Consider the following 25,218-nt stretch of genomic DNA (forward strand, 5'->3'; position numbering starts at 1 on the left):
GTTTATAAATGTTAAGAACAAGTGGATTTGCCTTTTGGCATCATTACTTATAAATTACACATCATTGAAAATAGAGTTGTGTACGTAAATGTTTGGGACACGAAAGTTTACGTTGTGAAAATTTTTTGATTCACCGACTTAACACAAATACATGGATATAAGAATAATGATAACTCTCAGGAATTGATCTTTTACCTTGTTCTTTCTTTAAAAACACAAGCAATTAAATGCAAACATTACATGGACATTTTACAGCACTTAAATCAAAGGACATTTGTGCTATGTCAAAGCAAAATTGTACAAAATCAGGGGACACCTCAGATAATTTCGCCTCAAAGAGCAGAATCCCCCCAAAAATAATTAATTATTATTATTTGGTGGAGTACCCTAATACATGTTTATTAATAATATCATTATGAAAATTCTGTGTGTTACTGTTCAGACTAAAAATTGGACTATACAAGCTGCATACCCACGAATTCACAGCTGGCCCCCGAATAAATGGAATGACCCATGTGTAATGAATGTCCAAAATGCGTAAACTTTTAAGGCATGTTTTACTACCAAAAAAGTTGTGTGTTTGTGGAGGGGGTAGGGGGTAACCAAAGAGGTGTAGATGTCGCGAGTTTTAAAATAAAAATGAATGTCCCCATGTGTAAACTTTTAATGTAAGGCGTGTTCTATTCAGTTTGCTTGAGGACGGATGCATGTGTCCTGAACAAATGGAGCTGCGTGATAGGTGCCGTTCCCCCGTCCCCTGCCTCTCCCTGTCCCACGTGCTCTAAAGCCCGCCTCCGATCTCCATCATCCCGTCCCATAGCAAAAGTTTAATAAAAGGTGCCGTTCCCCCGTCCCCTTCCCTCTCCCCTTCCCTCTCCCCTTCCCGCGTGCTCTAAAGCCTGCCTCCGTTCTCCATGATCCCGTCCCATAACAGTTAAATAAAAGGTGCCGTTCCTCCGTCCCAATGCCCCTCCCTCTCCCCGTCCCACGTGCTATAAAGGTGCCATTCCCCCGTCCCCCTGCCTCTCCCCGTCCCACATGCTCTAATGAAGGAAATAGATTCTCCATGATCCCGTCCCATAGCAAAAGTTAAATGTAAGGTGCCGTTTCCCTGTCCCCCTTCCCCTTCACCTTCTCTCTCCCCGACCCACGTGCTCTAATGTCTGACTCCGTTCTCCATGATCCCGTCCCATAGCAACAGTTAAATAAAAGCTGCCGTTCCCCCCTCCCCCTGCCCATTCCTCTCCAGGTCCCAGTTAAATAAACGGTCCCGTTCCCCCGTTCCCCTACTTCCTCTCCCCGTCCCACGTGCTCTAATGTCTGACTCTGTTCTCCATGATCCCGTCCCATATTAACAGTTAAATAAAAGGTGCTGTTTCCCCGCCCCCCTTCCCCTTCCCTCTCCCCATCCCACGTGCTCTTAAGCCTGCCTCCGTTCTGCATGATCCCGTCCCATAAACTGGACTCATTTAAAACCGCTCTAAAAACACACTTTTTATTTAAATCCATCTAGTCTGTTCAGTTTCTGCTATTTCATCCCACTTTTAATTGTCATTTTTTGTTATCATACACTTCTTGTTCAGCGCTTAGAAACCTGGTATTAAGCGCTATAAAAATGCATGTTATTATTATTATTTTGATAAATAAAAAGCGCAGTTCCCCTGCCGCCCCCCCTTCCTTCCCTCTCCCCATCCCACATGCTCTAAAGCCTGCCTCCGTTCTTCATGATCCCGTCCCATATACGCCTCTCTTAATACTTATGCATGACATCATAATTCTTATCCAAAATGAGGCTATGGGCGCACAGCCACTGAACTGTGCGCGCTTGCATTGTACGCGCGCGCTGCCCATAGCAACATTTAAAACGGTGCTCAAAACCCCACCAATTTTGGTGGTTTTTTGCTCATAAATCTGTCAATTTTCAACGGATTTTGTACGAAAAAAGATGAGTGTCAAAACGAAGTCAGCGTCTTTCTTTCGTGTAAATTTGGAGAGGTTTGATGCGGTATCCAGGGAGGAGATCCAATAACATACACAGACACACACAAATCGGCTATTTATAAAGAGATACCCCTGCACCATTAGGAACCCCAAAAAACTGTAGGTATTGATTGTTGAAATAATCACCAGTTGCCTATTTTGGCGCAGTTTGACCTTGACCTGGCCCACTGTGCGGCGCTCAGTCTTGGGTGTACTACCCTAATGATCTCTGTCTGTATGGGTCGCCGATGCATTATTCGTGTTCGCCTTCGAGCAACTTTCCTGCATACTACACTCTGGATATGTCATATCATGGCGAACGGGGCCTTATAAAAGGCTGACCATTTACCTCACTGTTATACCAGCCAGTACGATAAACGCAACTATTCCAGAGGCCATGCTAACATTCTTTGTCTTGTGATAGTGCCTTCCACTGTCAGCGCTATGTCCAAGATCTTCCTCTCCTTTGGAACAACCTGCTTGACAACACATTCGAGGAAGTCATGCTATGCTCAAAGAGGCTAATCGACTTAAGACAGAGGAAAACATTTATTTACGATGCCTTTTCACCGACAGTCCTCATATAATTCTTCTCGCACCTTTAAGCCGCAAGGGTCACACGGAGCCAAAGGTCTATTACTACATATAGATATCCTGTCATATGCTCATCCCATCAGCCTCCTGACCCGAAGGGGGTTGACTGCAACTGGTTCCAAATCACCACAGACCCATGGGTTCTACAGACTGTGTCCTCGGGTTATCTCCTGGAATTTACAAGCTCCCCTCCACAGCTACTAAACTGTCTCTGTCTACCCACTATGGCTCCCTCTGATCTGTCTCGCTGCTGTTCCTTAGAAAAAGAAATTGTGTCTCTCAAGGAAAAGAAAGCCTTAGTCTCTCTCCCTCACAGATCCACGATGGGCTTCACTTCAACTCTCTTTCTCAGTTCAAAACAATCTGGCGTGTGGCTTCCTATTATCAATCTCTGACCCCTTAATGCTTTCATCAGACACAAACACTTTCGGATGGAAACTCTGGCCACTGTCCTGCAATCCCTTCTCCATGGCTGGTGGGCTGCGACCCTAGATCTGAAGGATGCCTATCTTTATATCCCTTTCCACAGAGACCATCAGAATTTCTTGCAACTCAAGTTCCAGTGTCTTTCCTTCAGCCTTTCCACTGCACCACGGAACTTAACCAAGATTACCAAAGTGATAGCAGCAGCGCTACTATGACAACAATTAGCTTTTACGTATGTATCTGGACGACTGGCTCATCATGGGCCCTTCACCAACAGCCACTCTACAAGCCTTGTCAAAAACTATCCAGCTAACCTCTAAATTGGGCTTCATCATCAACCAGGACAAGTCTTCCCTAAGTCCCATTTAGAATCCGATGCTCTTCAGTGCCTCCCTCAACATGACTATACTGGCAGAGCCTCTCCTTCACTAGAGCGATGAAGAGTCTGGGAGGAAGGCGTTGGAGGAAGGTGTTCAACTCTTCCTCTCATCAGCAACACTACCAGCTCGCAATTGGCTTCGTGCTTGGTTTCGCCTCCTGGGGTTCATGGTGCAGGATGCGACCTCTTCAACTGCAGTTTTTTCCCGCCTCTTTCCTTCAGTAACCTTGTATTGACCACAGATGCTTCGGAGTCCTTTCCCTAGCGGTGCATTGGTCTTCCTCAGAACAGTACCTTCACATCCATCTCCTGGCACTCCACCGTCAGGGAGGGACTCACTCCTCTTCCCTATGCATGCTGACCTGGAGCCTACACACTTGGTGCATTCCCCGTCAAGTCTCTCTACAAGCGAGTCACCTCTCTGGGAGGAAAACTTCATAATGGATGCCTTTTTACGAGGGAGAGCAATCCCCATTGTCCCTTCATCGACCTGTGGTCAAACAGATCTGCAACTTCCTAGACAGGCCACACATAGATCTCTTTGCTTCTCAATTCAACAATCACCTTCTGGTTTTTTGTTCTCCAAACCAAAGGCAAAAAAAAAAGAAAACACCAGCTGGACGTCCCCGCCCTCATCCTTTAAAAAAAATGTTTTACTTAATAAACCCCAAAATACAACAGAACAAAACAAAATCAGGAGGTAAAGCATCTTACATTAAACAGGAAAATTATACTCTTTTTGTTCATCCAGGGTTTCTGAAATGTTGCATGTTTGAACAATGAAACCAACACAATCTATAGTTTTTTTGTAAACACGCTAAAAATATCCAAGGAACTGCTCCACATACATTAACGTGCATGCCCACCAGTGATGACAATGTTGTATGGTTCTAGCTCGCGCACCAACGATGGTTACTATTGCAATTTTCAGGATCCTAAAATATACCATGTTCTCCCGAGCAGAGACGTCGAAGCTTTAAAGGCAGTGGACACTATTGGTAATTACTCAAAATATTTTTTAGCATAAAACCTTTCTTGGTGACGAGTAATGGGAAGAGGTTGATGGTATAAAACATTTGATTTTGAGACCTCAGATTTAGAACTTGAGGTCTCGAAATCAATCATCTAAACGCACACAACTTCGTGTGACATGGATGTTTTTTTCTTTCATTATTATCTCGCAACTTCGATGACCGATTGAGCTCAAATTTTCACAGGTTTTTTATTTTATGCATATGTTGAGATACACCAACTGTGAAGGCTATTCTTTGTCATTTACCAATAGTGTCCACTGCCTTTAATATCAAGGTGTTTGTAACTGATTTTGTAAGCTATCGCTTAATTTTTACAAACAGATGGCATCACTCTCCCTGCTATGGCATTGTTCAAGAAAGCCCTCTAGCATTCAATGTTTCTTGCATTGTTTGTTGCGCACAAAGTAACAAGACTACAGGCCTGTAAATTGAAAACACTGTCTCTGTGTGGTGCTGGATAGTATGTTTTTCGTACTGTGTAATTACATTGTGTTTTGTGTGATTGCGGGCCGGTCAGCATTTTTCGTTAGTTTTTGGAGCGAATCTTGTAAGTATAATAATACCTGTTAACCTAAGTCCACATGCAACAGTTACAATAAACATGTAGATACAAAATAAGTTAGGTGTGATTTCAAATTTAAGAATAATCACCAGTTCACCTTTTTATATAGCAGTAGCATATTGGCTTTGGCAAACTCGAAGGGTGGCCGTACATCGAAAATATCTCCAACCTATTGTCTGGTATCTGTTTTCTTCCTCCATGGTATACCTGAGCTAGACAGCAAACACTAATCATTCACCTCTGTGTGGCTCACTTAAGAGCTGCCTTGTCCATGCAATCTGAACAACAAAACGCACCAACAATAGAGTTCAACAATACGGGAATTTAAAAATCACTGGAGCGCTTAATCCATCGTCGGACGGCCACGTGACAATTTATGAACGACCGCGTTCTGAAAGAAGTCTGCACCGCGTTTGAATTAATCCATGGTCATTAATGAGCTCAAATTACAACATGTTGCAATGACAACAAAAGTGCTAGATATCTGTTTCACCAAACTTATGTTTTTCCCAGCATCTTAGCTGCTGAATTGCAATGCATTTGCCTATTTTTGGGGTGCCTTTAAAATGAATGCTGCAGCAATATCATGACGCTTCTTACATGATTCTACTGCTTTACCAAAATTCTGGCTCTCGACTACCCTTTTCTGTCTTTGTGAGAGCAGTAGTTTTGCAAGACTGTCGGAGAAAGTGTATTGTATGAGAGCTTTTTGCTATCATCGCAACAAAATCATTGCGTATTTTACTCAAGTCTTGACATCACTTGAAGTGTACTTTGTGTTTTTTTAACCGCAGCACCGCGACTTAGGTTTGCCAATGAGATTGAGGATCTATATCAAGAGGTTGAAGACTTACAGAGAGAATTGGGATTCAGCCAACAGTTGAAAAATGAACACAAACAAGCAATTGAGAGCCTCAATCAAAGGCTTAAAACAGCAAATGTGAAAGCTGAACGATGTGAACAAATCGAAAAATTATATCGGAAGGTGAGTTATGGGATCAGAGAGACTCTGACCGTTGTATTCCTGTATGTACTATACAAACACTCTATTAAATTCTTCAAAGATTTAGCCTACACCTGACTGTGATCTCAAAGATTCAATCCACACCTGACCATCATAAAATTTCAGCCCACACTTGAATCAGACATGGAGAACAATGACAGCACCTCATACATTGACAACAACTTAGACATGGACAACAATGACAGCAATTCAGAAATCTACAACAATGACAACAACTGAGACATGGACAACAAACTGACAAAGACAGCAACTCAGACATGGACCTTAATGACAGCACCTAAGACATGGACAACAATGACAGCAACTGAGACGTGGACAACAATGACAGCACCTCAGACATGGACAACAATGACAGCACCTCAGACATGGACAACAATGACAATAACTGAGACATGGACAACAATGACATCACCTTAGTCATAGACAACAATGACAACAACTGAGACATGGACAACAATGAAAGCACCTCAGACATGGACAACAATGACAACACATCAGGCATGGACAACAATGACATCACCTTAGTCATAGACAACAATGAAAGCACCTCAGACATAGACAACAATGACAGCACCTCAGGCATAAACAACAATGACAGCACCTCAGACATGGACAACAATGACAGCACTTCAGACATAGACAACAATGACAGCACCTCAGACATAGACAACAATGACAGCACCTCAGACATGGACAACAATGACAGCACCTCAGACATAGACAACAATGACAGCACCTCAGACATAGACAACAATGACAGCACCTCAGAAATGTGTTAAAATTCTTTTTTGTAGGAACGTAACAAAGTAAAACACTTGGAAATGCAGAGTACAACCTTGCTCGGAAATTCACTTCTCCATAAAGAGGAAAAGGAACAGGCTGAGCGTAACTTAGCACAGGTAAGATGGGGGTGATGACAAAAGGTTATGGATGTTATTTCTTGTTCTCCTGATGGAAGTTCAAGGTGATGGTACATGTAGGTATGGCCCTGTGATGGAAAAGTGGTAACAAATGGAAATTTACAGGTCTACTTCACTCTACTTACCGGTAGAGTCGAATTACTAATTTGCATATTCCCTATGCCGCGAGGCAAAAATGCTAAGACTTTCACACACAATAGCGCCCTCCACCGTCCTACCCATAATGCCGTGCGACATGCCCGTCACGGAGTCGTCCTCTTTTCTCTGAGCCGCGAGTGGGTGAGGTTGTGTTTTAAATCTGTTCCAACAGTTCAACCGTTGTCTAAACCTTATCCTCGCTAAGAGTGCTTAAAAAGACTAGAAAAATTGTAGAGTTTTAGTTGCTGTTGTTGTAGTGAGTTGTGAAATAAACTATAGTTTGATTTTGTTGAGAAAATAATGAGTGGGGTAAAGAAACTGGGGAGGGCTTCGACTGTCACTGCTGGGGTTACGTCCGTTTCCCCGGGACAGTCGGAGCTCTCGGGGGGGACTCCGTCGCCCGGCTTGCAGTCCTCCAGCCGGCCTACGCAGCCTCTGTCGGTTGCGTCGGCCAGAGGACCCACCGATCAAAGAGAGGTTGCTTCCCGCTCCCCCTCCTCGGTCAGTGTGCGTGGGTCGACCCAGTCGAAGGTCAAGCTTCCCGGCAAGGCCAAGAAAGCCGGTGCCGGGGCAGCGACCAAGAGAGGAAGAGTGAAAAGGTGGCTCTGGTCTGGAGCGCACCGCCCCCTCTCCCAGCACCGCCTCGGGGTCTCTGAAGCCGGAGGGCATCCCCCCTCCGCACGGCATCCCCCCTCCACACGGCTCAGAATACCCGGCCCGCACCGACACCGTGGATTCCCCCACGACGGTTGGTGACGGCCTTTTGCGAGGTTTGAAGACCCACAAGGCACCCGCCCACGCCATAGGCTGTGGGGCGCTGGCCATGGGGAGAAGGATTATGGATGTGGAGTCGGGTACCTGGGACTCCCCCGGGATACCCCACTCACAGGGCCCGCCCTCGTCTTTTGGTTTCACCCGTTGCTCGGGCATCCCTGTCACTCAGGTTTCCTCATAGAGAGCCTCGGATTCGTCCCGTGAGCGGGTATCGAATAAGCGGCAGAGGACCAGAAAAGACCGTCATCTTCGGTCGTCTGACGACTCCTCACCTGACAGCCATAGGAAACATCATCGGGGTAGTGAGCCGCTATCCCGAGACGAATTCCTCATGGCTTTCCAGACCTTAGCGGCCTCAATATCCGGCCGGCGCGAGGTTCAGAAATTTTTCCCAGTTTGCGGGACCGTACACCCAGCCCGACCAGTCCGGTCATGGCTGGGTGCGCCAGGATTGAGGCGGCGTACCATGCACGGCCAGCCGGCCACTGGCCTCCCCTCCCAGCCACCGTCCCACGGTCACCACGCAGGAAGTTGCATGGGGTGTGATGGATCAGGGTGATGTGCGGTCACGCACGGGTGCACGTCCACAATCCCAGACGGGGATTAGCATACACCCCTCGGGATCCTTTGTATCTGATCGGGATGCAGAGCACCATGATTTGTTAGGCACAGCCCTACCTTTGTGTGAACAATCAGGGAGTGTATCCGAATGGGGCAGGCCGTCCTGGTGCGTCCCGACAACACTACAGTGGTAGCGTATATCAATCACCAGGGGGGCACCCGGTCGACCCGGCTGTGTGCACTAGCCTGGGACCTAATCCATTGGTGCATACAGCAGGGGATCGCCCTGTCAGTGGTGTACATCCCGGGGAAAGAGAATGTCACGACTGATGCTCTCTCCCGGGGCTGGATCGTCCCGACAGAGTGGTCCCTCCGCCCCTGTGTGGCCCAGTCGCTCTTCCTGCTTATCGACCGACCTCATGTGGATCTGTCCGCCTCTCGGACCAACAATCAACTACCGATCTACTGCGCCAGGGGTCCAGACCCTGGGCATGGCGGATCGACGCTCTGACTATGTGATGGGAGGGGCTGTTGGCATACGCCTACCCGCCCATCTCCCTCATTCCACTGATGCTGGCAAAGGTCGAGCAGGATCATTGCAAAGTTCTCTTGACGGCCCCGGCAGCCCTGGTTCCCTCGGCTGGTCAGGCTCCTGGTGCACAGGCCGGTGGTTTTCCCACAACGCCCGGACCTCATATACCAGCTCGGGTCCGGAGTGGTTCATCCAACTCCGAGGGACCTGCACCTGACGTGCTGGGTGCTGTCACAAGATCCCTCAGAGCAGCGGGCCTTTCGAGACGGGCTGCGGAAGTTGCCGCCCAGTCCCGAAGGGCCTCGACCCGAAGAGTTTATGACTGCCGAATACGCCATTTCTTTAAATGGTATAGGCGGCGAGCTATTCATCCCGCCGATACTTCTGTAGAGGAAGTCGTGGATTTCCTCCTATATCTTTTTGATAGCGGACTGGCAACGGCCACGGTGAAAAATTACCGGTCGGCCAGCGATTGGGCAGCTGACTAAGGGGATGTTTGTCACCCGTCCCCCTGTGAGCAAACTGGTCCCATCCTGGGACCTCTTTAGCGTGCTGTCAGCACTAACAAAACCCCCGTTCGAACCACTGAGTGGGGCCACGTTGCTACATCTAACGGTCAAAGTGGCCTTTTTGGTGGCGGTCGCTACGTCTCGCCGACGTAGCGAGTTCCACTCCCTTACAGTGGCGGCGGGGCACATCCGGTGGGAACCCGCTGTTCGTGTCCACGGTTCCACCATTCCGACCAGCATCCCGCGATACAATCGCGCATTGGATAGTTTCAGCCATCCGCTCAGTGCCGGGCGGATGGCCAGCGACCGATGGTCCAGTTCATGCCCACGAGGTACGGGGAGTGTCGGCCTCATGGGCTTTCTTTAAAGGGGTCTCCATGAGTGACATAACAAGGGCGGCCTCCTGGAAGAGCCCGTCCACGTTCTCTGACTGCTACCTGAAGGACTTTCTACAGGTGGATGGGAGAGCGGGTAGAGCGGTGTTGCAGGCGGCCAGCCAAGCTGCAAAGCCAGAACAAGCTCCACCTCGTCAGTCACGTGTTTAGGTGAGTTTTTCCACAGTAATACAGTGCTAACAATACTTATAATGTTTTGCTCACCCGTGGGATGACACCCCCTGTATGTTTTTGGGCATGGACCACTATCGGGCCTAACGGCCGCGAAGCATTCTCTGAATTTTGGGCACACCGGGGTCCTACGCCCCCCTTAAGACATGCAGTAGCACCGTGTTTACCCATCGCCTTTTCCTCGGTGCGAGTCTATGCAAATTAGTAATTCGACTCTACCGATAAGTAGAGTGAAGTAGACTCCCCCCCACAGTAGTGTGGATGGGGTCTACGAACGAATACTTACCGGTAGAGTATCCCTCCCTCCTTCCCCACATACTCGGTCCTTGGGTGCTTACATTTAGTAGGGCTCATCGAAAAGAGGACGACTCCGTGACGGGCATGTCGCGGGGCGTTATGGGTAGGACGGTGGAGGGCGCTATTGTGTGTGAAAGTCTTAGCATTTTTGCCTCGCGGCATAGGGAATACGCAAATTAGTAATTCGACTCTACCGGTAAGTATTCGTTCGTAGACCCCATCCACACTACTGTGGGGGGGGGGGGAGGTTTCTCATTATTGATTTCAAATACTTCAAATTGAAGTGACGGTTATAAAGACACCCCACGGAGTTTTCTTAATTTTTCCTTAAAATGAACTATTTTCTATTTTCTTTTGTGAACGCATTACTTACCTTACTTTTTATCCTTCCGCCTGATCAGTTCGTTTTAGAAACATTTATTGATGCAAATCAACCTGTTTACACTTGCGCCCTCATAAGCTTCACGTTCAAAATTTCACTCACTTTCAAATTATATTCACGAGAGACAACACCACATAACGGACTCTCTCCTCTCCTATTTTCCAGATCAATAAATAAGCTATTTTTTCCTCGATATCCTTCTTATTGACTCTTACTACATCCTGGTCACATAAACATCTGAAAAATGTGAGAACCAAGACAGGTTACAGCTTGCTTAAGCCGATAACACTTTGAGGGGGAACAGTAGTGGCACTGGACCAAATGCATGGTGTCATGCAATCAGAAGTAGGGCTTGTGATATACATGTACACCAGACCAGCACTGCCCATCGGCCACCTCCTGCTATGCTACCCAATATTCACCAGTACACCAGACCAGCACTGCCCATCGGCCACCACCTGCTATGCTACCCAATATTCACCAGTACACCAGACCAGCACTGCCCATCGGCCACCACCTGCTATGCTACCCAATATTCACCAGTACACCAGACCAGCACTGCCCATCGGCCACCACCTGCTATGCTACCCAATATTCACCAGTACACCAGACCAGCACTGCCCATCGGCCACCTCCTGCTATGCTACCCAATATTCACCAGTACACCAGACCAGCACTGCCCATCGGCCACCACCTGCTATGCTACCCAATATTCACCAGTACACCAGACCAGCACTGCCCATCGGCCACCACCTGCTATGCTACCCAATATTCACCAGTACACCAGACCAGCACTGCCCATCGGCCACCACCTGCTATGCTACCCAATATTCACCAGTACACCAGACCAGCACTGCCCATCGGCCACCACCTGCTATGCTACCCAATATTCACCAGTACACCAGACCAGCACTGCCCATCGGCCACCTCCTGCTATGCTACCCAATATTCACCAGTACACCAGACCAGCATTGCCCATCGGCCACCTCCTGCTATGCTACCCAATATTCACCAGTACACCAGACCAGCACTGCCAATCGGCCACCTCCTGCTATGCTACCCAATATTCACCAGGACACCAGACCAGCACTGCCCATCGGCCACCACCTGCTATGCTACCCAATATTCACCAGTACACCAGACCAGCACTGCCCATCGGCCACCTCCTGCTATGCTACCCAATATTCACCAGTACACCAGACCAGCACTGCCCATCGGCCACCACCTGCTATGCTACCCAATATTCACCAGTACACCAGACCAGCACTGCCCATCGGCCACCTCCTGCTATGCTACCCAATATTCACCAGTACACCAGACCAGCATTGCCCATCGGCCACCTCCTGCTATGCTACCCAATATTCACCAGTACACCAGACCAGCACTGCCAATCGGCCACCTCCTGCTATGCTACCCAATATTCACCAGTACACCAGACCAGCATTGCCCATCGGCCACCTCCTGCTATGCTACCCAATATTCACCAGTACACCAGACCAGCACTGCCCATCGGCCACCACCTGCTATGCTACCCAATATTCACCAGTACACCAGACCAGCACTGCCCATCGGCCACCACCTGCTATGCTACCCAATATTCACCAGTACACCAGACCAGCACTGCCCATCGGCCACCACCTGCTATGCTACCCAATATTCACCAGTACACCAGACCAGCATTGCCCATCGGCCACCTCCTGCTATGCTACCCAATATTCACCAGTACACCAGACCAGCACTGCCAATCGGCCACCTCCTGCTATGCTACCCAATATTCACCAGTACACCAGACCAGCATTGCCCATCGGCCACCTCCTGCTATGCTACCCAATATTCACCAGTACACCAGACCAGCACTGCCCATCGGCCACCACCTGCTATGCTACCCAATATTCACCAGTACACCAGACCAGCACTGCCCATCGGCCACCTCCTGCTATGCTACCCAATATTCACCAGTACACCAGACCAGCATTGCCCATCGGCCACCTCCTGCTATGCTACCCAATATTCACCAGTACACCAGACCAGCACTGCCAATCGGCCACCTCCTGCTATGCTACCCAATATCATAAACCAATAAATCATCCACAAGCTCTCAAATGTCACTGGTAATTCCAACAACTGTTGCTGCAAGCAACAAAGACTAGCAACACTTGCTGAGCTCATGCTTTATATATAGCCTTTTCCATAATGCCACAAGTACAACAAAGGTTCATGTACATGTATAGTATCATATACAAGCAAAACTAAACAATGTAACAGCAACTGTCCAGAATAGAGTGATCTTGTTTTATGGATAGGTTTGCGGTAACACCATGTAATGACTATCTCTAAATGAGTTGGGGTGGTTCTGAAAAAAAATGTTTTTTTTTTTATTAAACTAGACGCTTCAATCAGTATGCTCTGATCGTCTTCTGGAGAAAGCTGGACTCTAATATGCTGCATGCTGCTTAAGTACTGTGGATGCAGATTAGCTCGGTGATAGAAGGAGGTGGGGAATGGACCTTATGCATTGACGTCATCCAGCGGCCATCTTAGTGGAAAAACGGTGACGAAACAATCGAAACGCACAGATTGGTAAGCGCTGCGCACAGGATTGGCCAATGAACAACCTCCTTTTGATCTCTAGGTGAGGCCGCCCTACTGAAATGACGTCATGTGCATAAGGTCTATAGAGGCAGGAAATGGAGCTCGGTGACGCATGGTAAAACTGGATCCTACTCTGGAGCCTTGGGCTAGTGTGTGGGGAGTGTGTGCTCACTGAACTGTGTCAATTGGTTCAAACACGGGAGAGTGAGGGTGTGGGGCCTAGGGGACCGAGGGTATTGAAGAACAAAACTAGTCTAAATAAATAATGGTGTGGGACTGAGGGTTTAGACGACACAAAGCAGTCTAAAGTGGTGGGTGACCAAGGGGGAGACTAAGTTAAGGGGTATATGACTAGGGAGTGAACATGGATATAGAAGATCCATTGGTCGGGATGAGGGGAGCCAGATGTCACTAATGTGGAAGTCGATATCTTGGTATACGGTGTCACGCTTATGGATCTCTGATGCGTCTTGGGTGCCATGTCTGGATCAGAGCGATGATTTCTGCTGCTTCCCAGTCAACTTGATGGTTGGTGATGTGGGAATGTTTGACGATTGCTGATTTGTCGAAGACTCCCCTCCTTCCGTGTGCTCGGTGTTCCTTATGTCTAGTGGGAAGGTTACATCCGGTTTCCCTGACGTAAACCTTACCATATTCACATAGAATGCGGTAGACTCCTGCACGGGTGGAAGGATCCTTTTTGTCCTTGTGCGATTAGAGAGAGTGATGGAGTTTCTTTGGAGCACGGGGTGATACACCTTGATTCCTGTCTGCTTGAAGATGCGTTGGAGGCAATGAGAGGGGGACCTACAATGTAGGTTTGGTAAACTAATTGTTGGTGGGTGTGTTTGACCTTGGGTAAAGGACCCTCTGGTCGGGGTCAGGGGACTGGCTTGCTTGTCTTTACTTGCTCCCGGGTTGTATCAGTTCCGCTGCAGTGAAGCGGTGATGTGTTGTAACTCGTGCTGGAGGCTGTCTGGGTCACAAATGGTGTAAGCATGTTGAACAAGCGCACGGTAGACTGGGGACTCAATAGCTGGGTGATGGAAGTACCGCTGATGCAGGTAACGGTCGGTGTGGGTGGGTTTCTGGTAAACGCTGTGCGTCTGGGTTTCTGGTGATGAGAACATCAAGAAAGGGTATCTTTCCGAAATGTTCCTGCTTCTATGGTGAACTTGATTCTTGAGTGGGGATTCCCTGGGTCTCCTGATTCTCGAGAAGTAGTACAAGCTTCGGAATTGGTTGTACAACATATCTAGTAGGATGGGTACGCTTGCCCTTGGCATCTAGAGTGGAGTCAGCAATAGCAAGCTTCACTTTTCGAACATGATTGTCGGCACTGGGAAAGACTTAAATAATAAATAAATGGTTTGAGCAGCTAATCATCCTTACTCGCAGCTAGGAGCCAAATTACGAAGGACGCAGCTACAACAAGTTCGAGAAGTGGGCATGCAAGGGCGCCTTTGGATGCCAGCCACATCAACCCACTATGACCACGCTCGGAGCTCAGCCATGATTCGAAAGTGTTGGATTTTTTCCAAAGGGAGGAAAACTGGATGGTCTGGAAAACTGTCATAGCAGAGAACCAAGGCACAACTCAACTCACATATGGCCCTGGCCGGGAATTGAACCGGGGTCACCTTGGTGAGAGGCGAGCACTTTACGCACAAGCCAACGATGCCACCCAAGTTGAGAGACTCGGCCAAGCTGCCACTGGTTGTGAGGTAGATTGTTCTTCATGACTATGACTATGTTCCCTACTTGTAGTTCTGGCCGTTCTTTGGTCCATTATTGGCGCATTTGCAGAGTGTGCAGAAATTCCTTTTTGCCAACAGGACCAGAACTCATTTGCCAGGTGTTTGACTCTACGCCATCGTTTCCGAGAGTACAGGTCTACTCTGACGACAGTCTCCTGATCTGTGTCTCATTCCTAGACAACCGAAGCACAAGCTGTCTTGAAAGCGAACAAGGAGTTCGCTTGTGCTCTTGTCCAACAAATATCAAACGTCCAACAAATAAGGCGCATGACTGTACAAAGGCAACATGATAACTAACGCAGACTTGCCAGATCCCATTCACTGCTGGTACATCAACACTGTGATGATACAAGAACAATTGCCTTTAAATGCAGTGGACACTATTGGTAATTACTCAAAATAGTTATTAGCATACTACCTTTCTTGGTGACGAGTAATGGGGAGAGGTTGATGGTAGAAAACACTGTGAGAAACGGCCCCCTCTGAAGTGCCATAGTTTTTGAGAAAGAAGTAATTTTCCACGAATTTGATTTCAAGACCTCAGGTGTAGAACTTGAGGTCTTGAAATCAACCATCTAAACGCACACAACTTCGTTTGACAATGGTGTGTTTTTTTCTTTCATTATTATCTCGCAAGTTCCATGACCTATTGAGCTCAAATCTTCACAGGTTTGTTATTGTAGGCATATCTTGAGATACACTGTGAAGGCTAGTCTTTGACAATCACCAATAGTGTCCACTGCCTTTTACATTATGGATTGTAATTTTGTGATCACGATGATAAAAAAATCGTTCTGTTTATTTTTTTATTTTTCTGCTATCTTTTCAAAGTTTTGTCACACAACAAGCTCACAGCATATCACATGTATGTTTTTCCAACGTTTCCCAAGGAATGTTGTCTATGTTATTTCGGGGTTTTTTTTGCAAGAGACAGCGAACACTAGAGGGTGCTTTGCCTAATCTTTACCGATGGCTTTTTCTTTCCTCGATGAATTGGCAAAAAGTCCATCTTGCCCAACATTATTATTATTTATTGGGGGCAGCAGGATAGCAGTGACTTAGCTCCCTGTTTACGTTCATCGAAGTGACTAGTGCATGGACTAGTCATGATTTAGAAATATCTTTTAATAACTTTCACCTGTAATAATATGGTTACTCTGCCTTGAGTGAAATGCCTTTTGATTTGAGATTTTGGTTGGATCTTTTTTGGACTGCTCAGAATTTGAATTTAGCCAGTGTTGTACCATCTCTTTTCCTTGATTAGTATATCATTTGTCTTCAAATTTGACACATTGCCTTTCCTTGGGACCATAGACTGTCATTAGCTTTTTCCATGTATTTTCAAACTTTGTTATCACACTTGATTTTTGGCAAATAACAGAAAAGGAAAGAAGTTAATGAACTGGAGAGACGATTACAAGATGCTCAGAATCATGCAGAAATGAGGCGCCAAATATGGCACAAATCATGTCTAGACAAACAACAACTTAAAGTAGCGAGGGAAGAGATGCTTCAGCGAATGTCAACAATGGAAGAAAAATTAAAACAGGCAAAGAGACAAGAAGTAAGTACTTTTATTTTTTAATGCCAAAGTCAGTATTTTACAGGATCACTACACCTGCATTTCACATTTTCAGAAGTGTCATAATTCATACATCTTCCTGTCCTCAATTTACTGATCACTAGTAGTTAGGAAACTTTTTAATTATGTATATTTTCATTATTTATTACCCTCTTATATTATGTTGCATATCAATAGAAAGCTGAATTGTTCTTCTTTAAAATGATACCAAATGTGCCATGATGACATGTTGCTGGACTTTGCCACATTAATGAGAATGAGACACAGTCACAAATCAAATGTGCCAAAATTAGAATTTGTTTGTTACTGTGTGACCAAACAAATTGACACATAAGACAACTTACTGATCTTAAAGGCAGTGGACACTATTGGTAGGCCTAATTACTCAAAATAATTATTAGCATAAAACCTTACTTGGTAACGAGTAATGGGGAGCTGTTGATAGTATAAAACATTGAGAGAAACGGCTCCCTCTGAAGTAACAAAGTTTTCGAGAAAGAAGTAGTTTTCCACGAATTTGATTTCGCGACCTCAATGTATGCATATGTTGAGACACATTATGTGACAAGAGTGGTCTTTGACAATTACCAATATTGTCCTGAGCCTTTAATCTGCTTTATTGAGACAATCAACAGCCTCGCTGGTACCCAGCATTTTGACTCTGTACAGTCAACTCAAAGCTGTGACTTGGGACACACCAAAGATGGCTGCAACCACACCCTAGTCTGCCACCGAATGAACCACTGTATCACCAGCAAAAATATTCATGTTCAGAAATCTTAAGCCAAGCCCGGACATGTAAAGTACCAAGCAATGTATGGAACTTTTTGAAGTCTTTGAAGGTCTGTAAGAGCAAGAAAAAAGGACTAAACGTGGTAAGCGTGGTGGAGTGAAGCACCAATATGCCTTCACACAATACACGACGGCCTCGGGTTATACCGTCCTGCCCTCTACAACGGAACCTCAACAATCTCATTTCTGTTAAAACTGTAAACCAGAAGTCAACAGCCAGCCAATCCAGCACACTTCCATCATTTGTCCTTTTAAATGCCAGATCACTTGTTAAGAGGACTGATGAATTGTCAACGATCCTGAATATTAATAAAATAGACATTGCAACACTCTCCGAAACCTGGTTTCTAGCTAACATTGACACCAGCCTTTTTGACATCCCTGGCTTGAAATTGTATAGCAGACCAAGGAAACACCAGAGAGGAGGGGGTGTTGCCCTCTATTTACGGGAGAGCACACAAACAATAAATCTGCAGAACATTAACTTACCGGATGAACTTTGAGGTCCAATGGATTTGGACGCGACCCACCACACATTTACCAAGAACAGTTCCAGGGCTTTTAGTTGCCGTACTTTATCATCCACCAGCATCACCATACGAAGACTTACCTAATATTGAACACCTTGTTACAACAATGGAAACGCTTCAAATAAAATACCGATCGTCTGGTATAGCCATCCTTGGTGACTTTAACAAACTCGACACTGATACCATCAGTCGGTTTACTGGTTTGGTCCAGGTTGTTAATGCTCCTACAAGAGGACAAGCCATTCTCGACAAGATTCTTACTAATTTAAAGAGTCACTACAACAGTCCCCAGATAACCCCATCGGTTTGAGTGACCATAGCACAGTCCTGTGGCAAGCCTGATGCCATCTAACGCTGGACTGTTCGACCTCTCAGAGACTCGGATAAACGTGAGTTTATGACAAGGCTATTGAAGACTACATTCCAAGGAAAAAAACTAACAAGAAAATGAAACCACCGTGGATGTGTGCTAAAGTCAAGAAGTTGAAAAAGACAAAATACAACCTGTACAGAAGATACAGGAAATCAAAGCAATACAAAGACTATGAAGAGTACAAGAAACAGTAATTTGACAAGAAAGACTGTACGTGAAGCCCAGGCCAAGCATGAAGAACTGTTAATGAAGGAATTCAAAACCAAACCAAAGCCATTCTACAATTATGTGAGACAGAAACAGAAAGTTAAAGTTGGTATATCACAGCTCAGAAAAGAAGACAGGAATTTAACTGAAACAGATCTAGAAGCAGCAGAGGAGCTAAGTAAATTTTTTCAGTCTGTTTTTACAAAGGAGCCACAAGGAGACACGCCAAAATTAGACAATCAAATATCGAACGATTTGAAAGATGTTGAGTTTACTAGCGAAGATGTTGCCAAAGAACTAAACAAATTGAGTACCGACAAGAGTCCAGGACCTGACAAACTTCATCTCAGGGTCCTCAAGGAATGCAGCTAGGAATTATTACTACCCCTGTTTATCATTTTCAGGAAGCCATTGGACTCTGGTACCCTACCTGATGACTGGAAAACAGCAAGAGTCATCCCCATCTTCAAAAAGGGCTCCAAGTCTAAACCAGGAAATTACTGCCAGTCATCCTAACTTGCATCCCATGCAAAATAATGGAAACAATCATAAAGAACAGATTACTTAAGCACATCGAAGACAACAACGCTCTGTCGGAGAAACAACACGGCTTCATGAAAGGAAAATCATGCTTGACCAATCTTCTGGAGACATTTGAAGAGATCACTTGTGACTTAGATCATGGAAACGCTGAAGATGTCATGTTTTTAGATTACGCCAAAGCCTTCGACTCCGTCCCACACCTGAGACTCCTCAATAAGCTAAAGGCGTACGGATGTGAAGAGAAAGTTTTAGCCTGGATAAAGGGGTTTTTAATAGGAAGAACACAGACAGTTTCGGTCAGAAATTCATCCTCCGCTAAGGCAGATGTTGTGGGCGGTGTCCCTCAGGGATCAGTCTTGGGTCCTCTGTTATTTATCCTATACATCAACGACCTACCCAATCATGTCAAATCTAGTATGCAGATGTTTGCAGATGACACTAAAATCTTCACTACTGTCAACACCACTCAAGATTTGTCCAAGCTCCAAGAGGATTTATCAGCACTTCAAAAGTGGTCCGAGAAATGGCTGTTACGCTTCAATGCAGATAAATGCAAAACTATGCATTTCGGTTCCAGCAATTTGAATGGAGTGTACAAAATGAATGACATAAACCTACAGAAGATTGACATGGAGAAGTACTTGGGTGTTTTTATTACTAAGGACTGCAAGTCAAGCATCCAATGCACCAAAGCTGCACAGAAAGCCATGAACAGCCTGCGAGTGATAACAAGAACCTTCAAATACATCACCATAGACAGCTTCACGATCTTGTACAAAACATACATCAGACCTCATCTTGAATATTGCGCCAGGCATGGAACCCGAGTTTGAAAAAGGACATCCGCTTATTGGAAAAAGTACAAAAAAGAGCCACCAAACTTGTGCCTCAAATCAAGCACTTGACGTACCAAGACCGATTATATGCGCTCAACTTGTACAGCCTAGAGCAGAGAAGAGAACGAGGAGATCTAATTGAGACATTCAAAATTCTGAAAGGATTTGAAAGGACACAAGCAGGCCGCTTCTTCCAACTAGCGCAGACAGATACAAGAGGACACACTTTGAAGCAGATCTGACTACTTTTCGCAGAGAGTCATAAATCAATGGAACAAACTCCCAAAGTATGTGATTGGAGCAAAATCAACAAATGCTAGCTAGACAGACATTGGAAAGATATGGGGTATTTAAAGGCATAGCCTACCATTTCTCATCAAATTGTAAGTGTAAGTGTAAGTGGAAGAGTTTGGACAGTGGATCACAAGTTTCGACTGGAATGTTGTTATTTCAGCCCAAACAACAAGTACTAAAGTAGAAGAATTTTTCCAATCTCTGCAGAATGCCTTGGATAAGTACTTTCCTACTCGTACTGTCACTATTCATAACAGTGATAAGCCGTGGATGACTCCTGAGATTAAAACTCTTATTATTCAACGACAAAGGGCTTTTAACTGTGGTAAATTAAATATATGGAAATTACTTCTTAATCATCAGTTCATTAGACTTAATATCAAGATAGCCAGGTCTGCATTTTTCCTCTCTAGTGTTTTAAAGCTTAGAGTTAGTAACTCTAGGCAGTGGCACAAACAAATAGAGAAAATGACAGGTGTTAAGTGTTAGCAAGGTGTTACTCTACCTGGTACCTCAACTGTAGAGAGTGCTAACAAAATAAACAAACAATTTACCTCCATTGCAGTTGATGTTCCTACCCTAGACCTTGATAATTTACCTGCTTACTTTAACCGTGTGTGTCATCGGTCCCGCTGTAACACCTCAAATGGTTTTTAACAAGTTAAAAAAGGCCAAGTTAGGTAAATCTGGAGGGCCAGACTGCCTTCCGCCACGCATAAAAGAGTTTGCCTGAAATGGTGTAGTTCCTGAAATTTGATAAAAAGGCTTTTGTTGTACAGGTCCCTAAGACTAACCATCTAACCATTGATAGTCTGCGCCCCATCTCACATACTTGTATTTTCTCCAAAGTGTTCAAAGAGTTTGTTGTGGAATGGATCCTTAGTGACATACAGTCTTTCATTGACAAATTTAAATTTGGTTCTTTGAAAGGATCCTCTACATCCCACTGTTTGGTCAAACTCCTGGACGATATACATTGTGTTCTTGATAAACCAAATAATTCTGCTGTGTTGATAGCCATCGATTTCAGTGAGGCATTTGATAGAGTTGACCACAATATAATTATTAATCAATTTATGAATCTTGGGGTTAGAACTTCCTTAATTCCTTGGCTATGTGGATTTTTATCAGATCATCTTCAGGCAATTAGATATAAGGGTGATATTTCTGCTTGGGAGAGATTGCATGCTGGAGTTCCCCAAGGAACAAATATTGGGCCCATTGCCTTTTTAGTAATAATCAATAATTTTGTTCCTGATCTTAAAATGAAACTTAATCCCGCCAAATGCCAGTACATGAACATTTTTTTTTAACGTAACAAAACTGATCTTCCCACCTTCAACATTTTAGATTCTCAAATTAATCAAACTGATTGTTTTAAATTGTTGGGTATTTATATACAGAGTAATTTGAAGTGGTATTCCCAAGTGAACTACATGTGTCAGAGTTTTAATTGTAGACTTTTCTTTTTATACCAGCTTAAATGGTGTTTTATTTCTGTCAAGGATCTGTTAACTGTGTATACTATGTATGTCGGACCCACTATCGAATAGGCCTGTCCTGTCTGCTACTCTGGACCAAGGATCTGTTAACTGTGTATACTATGTATGTCGGACCCACTATCGAATAGGCCTGTCCTGTCTGCTACTCTGGACCAAGGATCTGTTAACTGTGTATACTACAGTACCGATTGAAAATAACTAGACGCTGTGCGATAAATTTAGCGCGATAGAAATGCCTTGGCGCGATAGACTGTTGCGCCGCCTAACGCGTGGGTTTTATCGCGCCAGACAACAAAATGCGTAAACAGCCGTCGGCAATTAGTCGCGCGTAGGCGGTACTCTTTCGCGACAATCTCCACGCGAAAAATGCTGGACCATTCTCCTTGCATGGTTGCGTGAATGCTTGAGATGTGATTCATTGTTGTTCTCAGCTGAAAGCAACCACAGTTTACAGCCTATTACAGCTTTATTTGGAAGGAAAAAGCCGGTTTGATTTGAAGAACTATTTACTGAAAAGAAGTTTGAAACTCCTGCGGCATCACAAAGGAATTGTTGCTTATAGACAGCCCATTCCAAATGAACCAATGCACAAAAGTTCTATACAGTTACTTTTGTATAAACCTACTGCCTTAAACTAACCCAATAGGCAACGACTACGTCTTTATTTGGAAGGAGACAGTCGGTTTTATTGGACGATCTAGTTTCAGAAACAAGTATAAAAAGCTAGCGGCATCACATAGGAAGTGTAGGTGTCCTCTTTTGCCACTGTCCCCAGTGGATTAAATCCCATCAATGGGAAAGTCGGATCCCCCCCAAACCACACTTTTTAAGCAAAGCTTCTTAAATGTTTTACCAGCGGTATCTCAAAGGAACCGTTGAACAATGGAGCTGTCACTCATCTTACTGAAGGGGTGCATTTTTTTGGTCGGGATAAATTTATAGTGGGGGGTTTCGCCCTGTGAGTTTTTTTCAATTATGTGCTATAAAAAGGAAACATAAACTTGATTTAACATAGTTCTTCAAAAGTAGGATGTCGTCTTACAGAAATAATTTAGGATTACAAAGTCGACAGCCTGAGAGAAGGATATCGCCTCCTTGATACGTTTTATTTTCTTGCTCTGATGCTGCAAAACGTATACATAAGATGACAACATCATGAGATCAATTATGTCGGGATAAAAAACTCCTTGAAGTAGAATGTCATTTTCCAGATGCCGTTCAAATTAAATTCATGTTTAGTAAGATTGGACTCATATAATCTAGTCAAGGTAGTCGAACCAATACAAAACTTTTATAACATCCAAATAATTTGAATTTAAGTAGGATTTGAAACTTGTGCATGGTGGAAAAACGATATAGAAAGGTTTGCGGTAACACCATGTGATAACTCTCTCTAATGAGTTTGGGTGGTTTTGAAAAGAAGCGTTGGTTTTCAACTTTGAATATAAATATAACTCTTGTTACCATAAGTAAAAAGAAAATCATTAAACAAATGCCAATAAAAAAAATGATGAAAAGTAACTAAATTCAGGAAAAATCCCCATTGTTTTAGGGAGGCAGGCAAAAATGTTCAACCACGTGATTTCGGGGATTTTTTCGTTTTGTTTTCAACTGCAAGGTAAATAACAACCCGTACACACGTATAGAAATAGGTGGAGTAAAACCTTGGCTGCCAAATTGTTTGCCGCACATTGAAAAGAAAGCAAGTTGACGGTCGGTCACTACTCCTTAAAGTGGCCGTGCTCATGCACCATCCTCTGACCATGGCAACACTGTTGGTAAGAAACTTTCCAATGCTTATGGGCCTTGCCGCGGGAATTATTTCAGCAAGCAAGCGCGTAACCACAAATGTCAGAATTCAGAAGCACAGAATCAATCAAATACGTCGTTTATCTTTACGGAATGTGCAGATTTATTTGAAGGCTTAACAATCACGAAATTCCAACTGCAGCGGCATCACATAGGAATCATTTTTCTTTGAAGACTAAGCTTTTTCAAGACGTTCTTTGGGGATTAATATTTAGAAAAATTGAAAAGTTAATGGAGAACAACTTCCTAAAAGGCCCTAATTCAAATATCAAAATAATCCCAATTCCCATAGGTCTTAGCATTTAAACGACAAATTATTGAAAGGAAAGTTCTGTTAAAGTTATGTCATTTGAATACAATACCGAAACAGTGTTCGAAACGCTCAGACTGGCGTAGACTATTAAACTCTCAACTCTTATTATTTGCGGAAGAAATTCAATTGCCATGATTAAAGATTAAATTTTAATTAAATAATTAGTTTAATTTTCGAACGAAGTTTTATTGAAGGTTTCCTGGTTCATAAATAAAAACAATTCTGAAAAATACTTATGTTCGAATTATCATTGTTTTAGAGCTTACGGATACGGATGAGCATGGAAAAACCTCACAAATTCAGCCTTAGGCATGAGGCATGGACAATATGTTGAATAAAAAAACCCAGATATGTCCTCGGATTGTTTAATAATTATTTATGCTACACGAAAATCAGTTTGGGTTAAAAAGTTGAAGCTGCCAAGAAGAAAAAAAAAACACCATCAAATTTGTTCAATTCTGCAATATTCTTGACAAATTATGGTAGAATGATCATTTAAAACACAAAGGTAATTTTAACAATACAACCTCATGCGTCACATCAAATAACTAAGGTTAGGTAAACAATATCTGAGTTCCACATACACGTTAAGCCAGGGTAAAAACTAACCTGTCAAATTGTTTTGCGATCCACACATACTTGAACAAAACAGTATGCAATGAAACGAAAGCCAGTCGGTACGAGACTATTGCAGAGTGGCCGTGCTCTTGTAGGCACCGACCTCTGACCATGACAACACTGTTGCTAGGCGGCGTAAGAACCTTTCCAAAGCTTTTGGGCCTTGCCACGGCAATTATTTCATAAAGAAAGCGGTAGGCCCCAAATGAAAGAAGTCCGATCAACAGAATCAACCAATTACGTCTTTATTTTGATGGAATCGGCAGATTTGTTTGAAGGCTAACAATAAAGGAATGCTGAACTCCAGCGGCATCACAAAGGAATCGTGTTTCTATGAAGATGGACCTTGTTACCCACCCCCAGGTTTGAACGCGAAAAAGTGTCAATCACTTGGGAAAAATATAGAGGGGACTTTTTGAAGACGTACCAACCATTCTTTGGGGATTAATTTCGGGGGAAACTGGCAAGTTAATGGAGAATAATTTCCTGAAAGGCCCTAATTCAATTATCAAAATAATCTCAATTCCTATATAGCTCTTAGCATTTAGGAGAAAAATGATTGAAACGAAAGTTTGATTTAAGTTATGTCAGTTGAAGACAATACCGAAACAATGTTCGAAACGCTCAGACTGGTGGAGACTATTAATCTCTCAACTGTTTTTACTGTTTGTGGAATAAATTATTGTCTCTGCTTTTTTCAATGGCCCTGATTAAAGAAGATATTTTAATTAAAGGGTTAACTGAAAAATGTACTCGCTGGCGTTTTGATTCAACACTAGCTGGCAGATTCGA

General features: G+C 44.3%; 1 protein-coding gene across 1 annotated transcript in view; it reads left to right on the plus strand.

Annotated features, from left to right (window-relative positions):
* The window catches only part of LOC117292605 (caspase recruitment domain-containing protein 9-like), an 82,340-nt gene that overhangs the window by 45,977 nt on the left and 11,145 nt on the right, over window positions 1–25,218 (plus strand). Inside the window, exons 4-6 of the mRNA XM_033774718.1 lie at window positions 5,770–5,960; window positions 6,794–6,898; window positions 16,409–16,591. Coding sequence (XP_033630609.1) covers window positions 5,770–5,960; window positions 6,794–6,898; window positions 16,409–16,591 — 479 coding nt within the window. The remainder of the gene's footprint in view (window positions 1–5,769; window positions 5,961–6,793; window positions 6,899–16,408; window positions 16,592–25,218) is intronic.

Source organism: Asterias rubens, chromosome 7 (assembly GCF_902459465.1).
Source record: "Asterias rubens chromosome 7, eAstRub1.3, whole genome shotgun sequence".
Lineage (NCBI taxonomy): Eukaryota > Metazoa > Echinodermata > Asteroidea > Forcipulatida > Asteriidae > Asterias > Asterias rubens.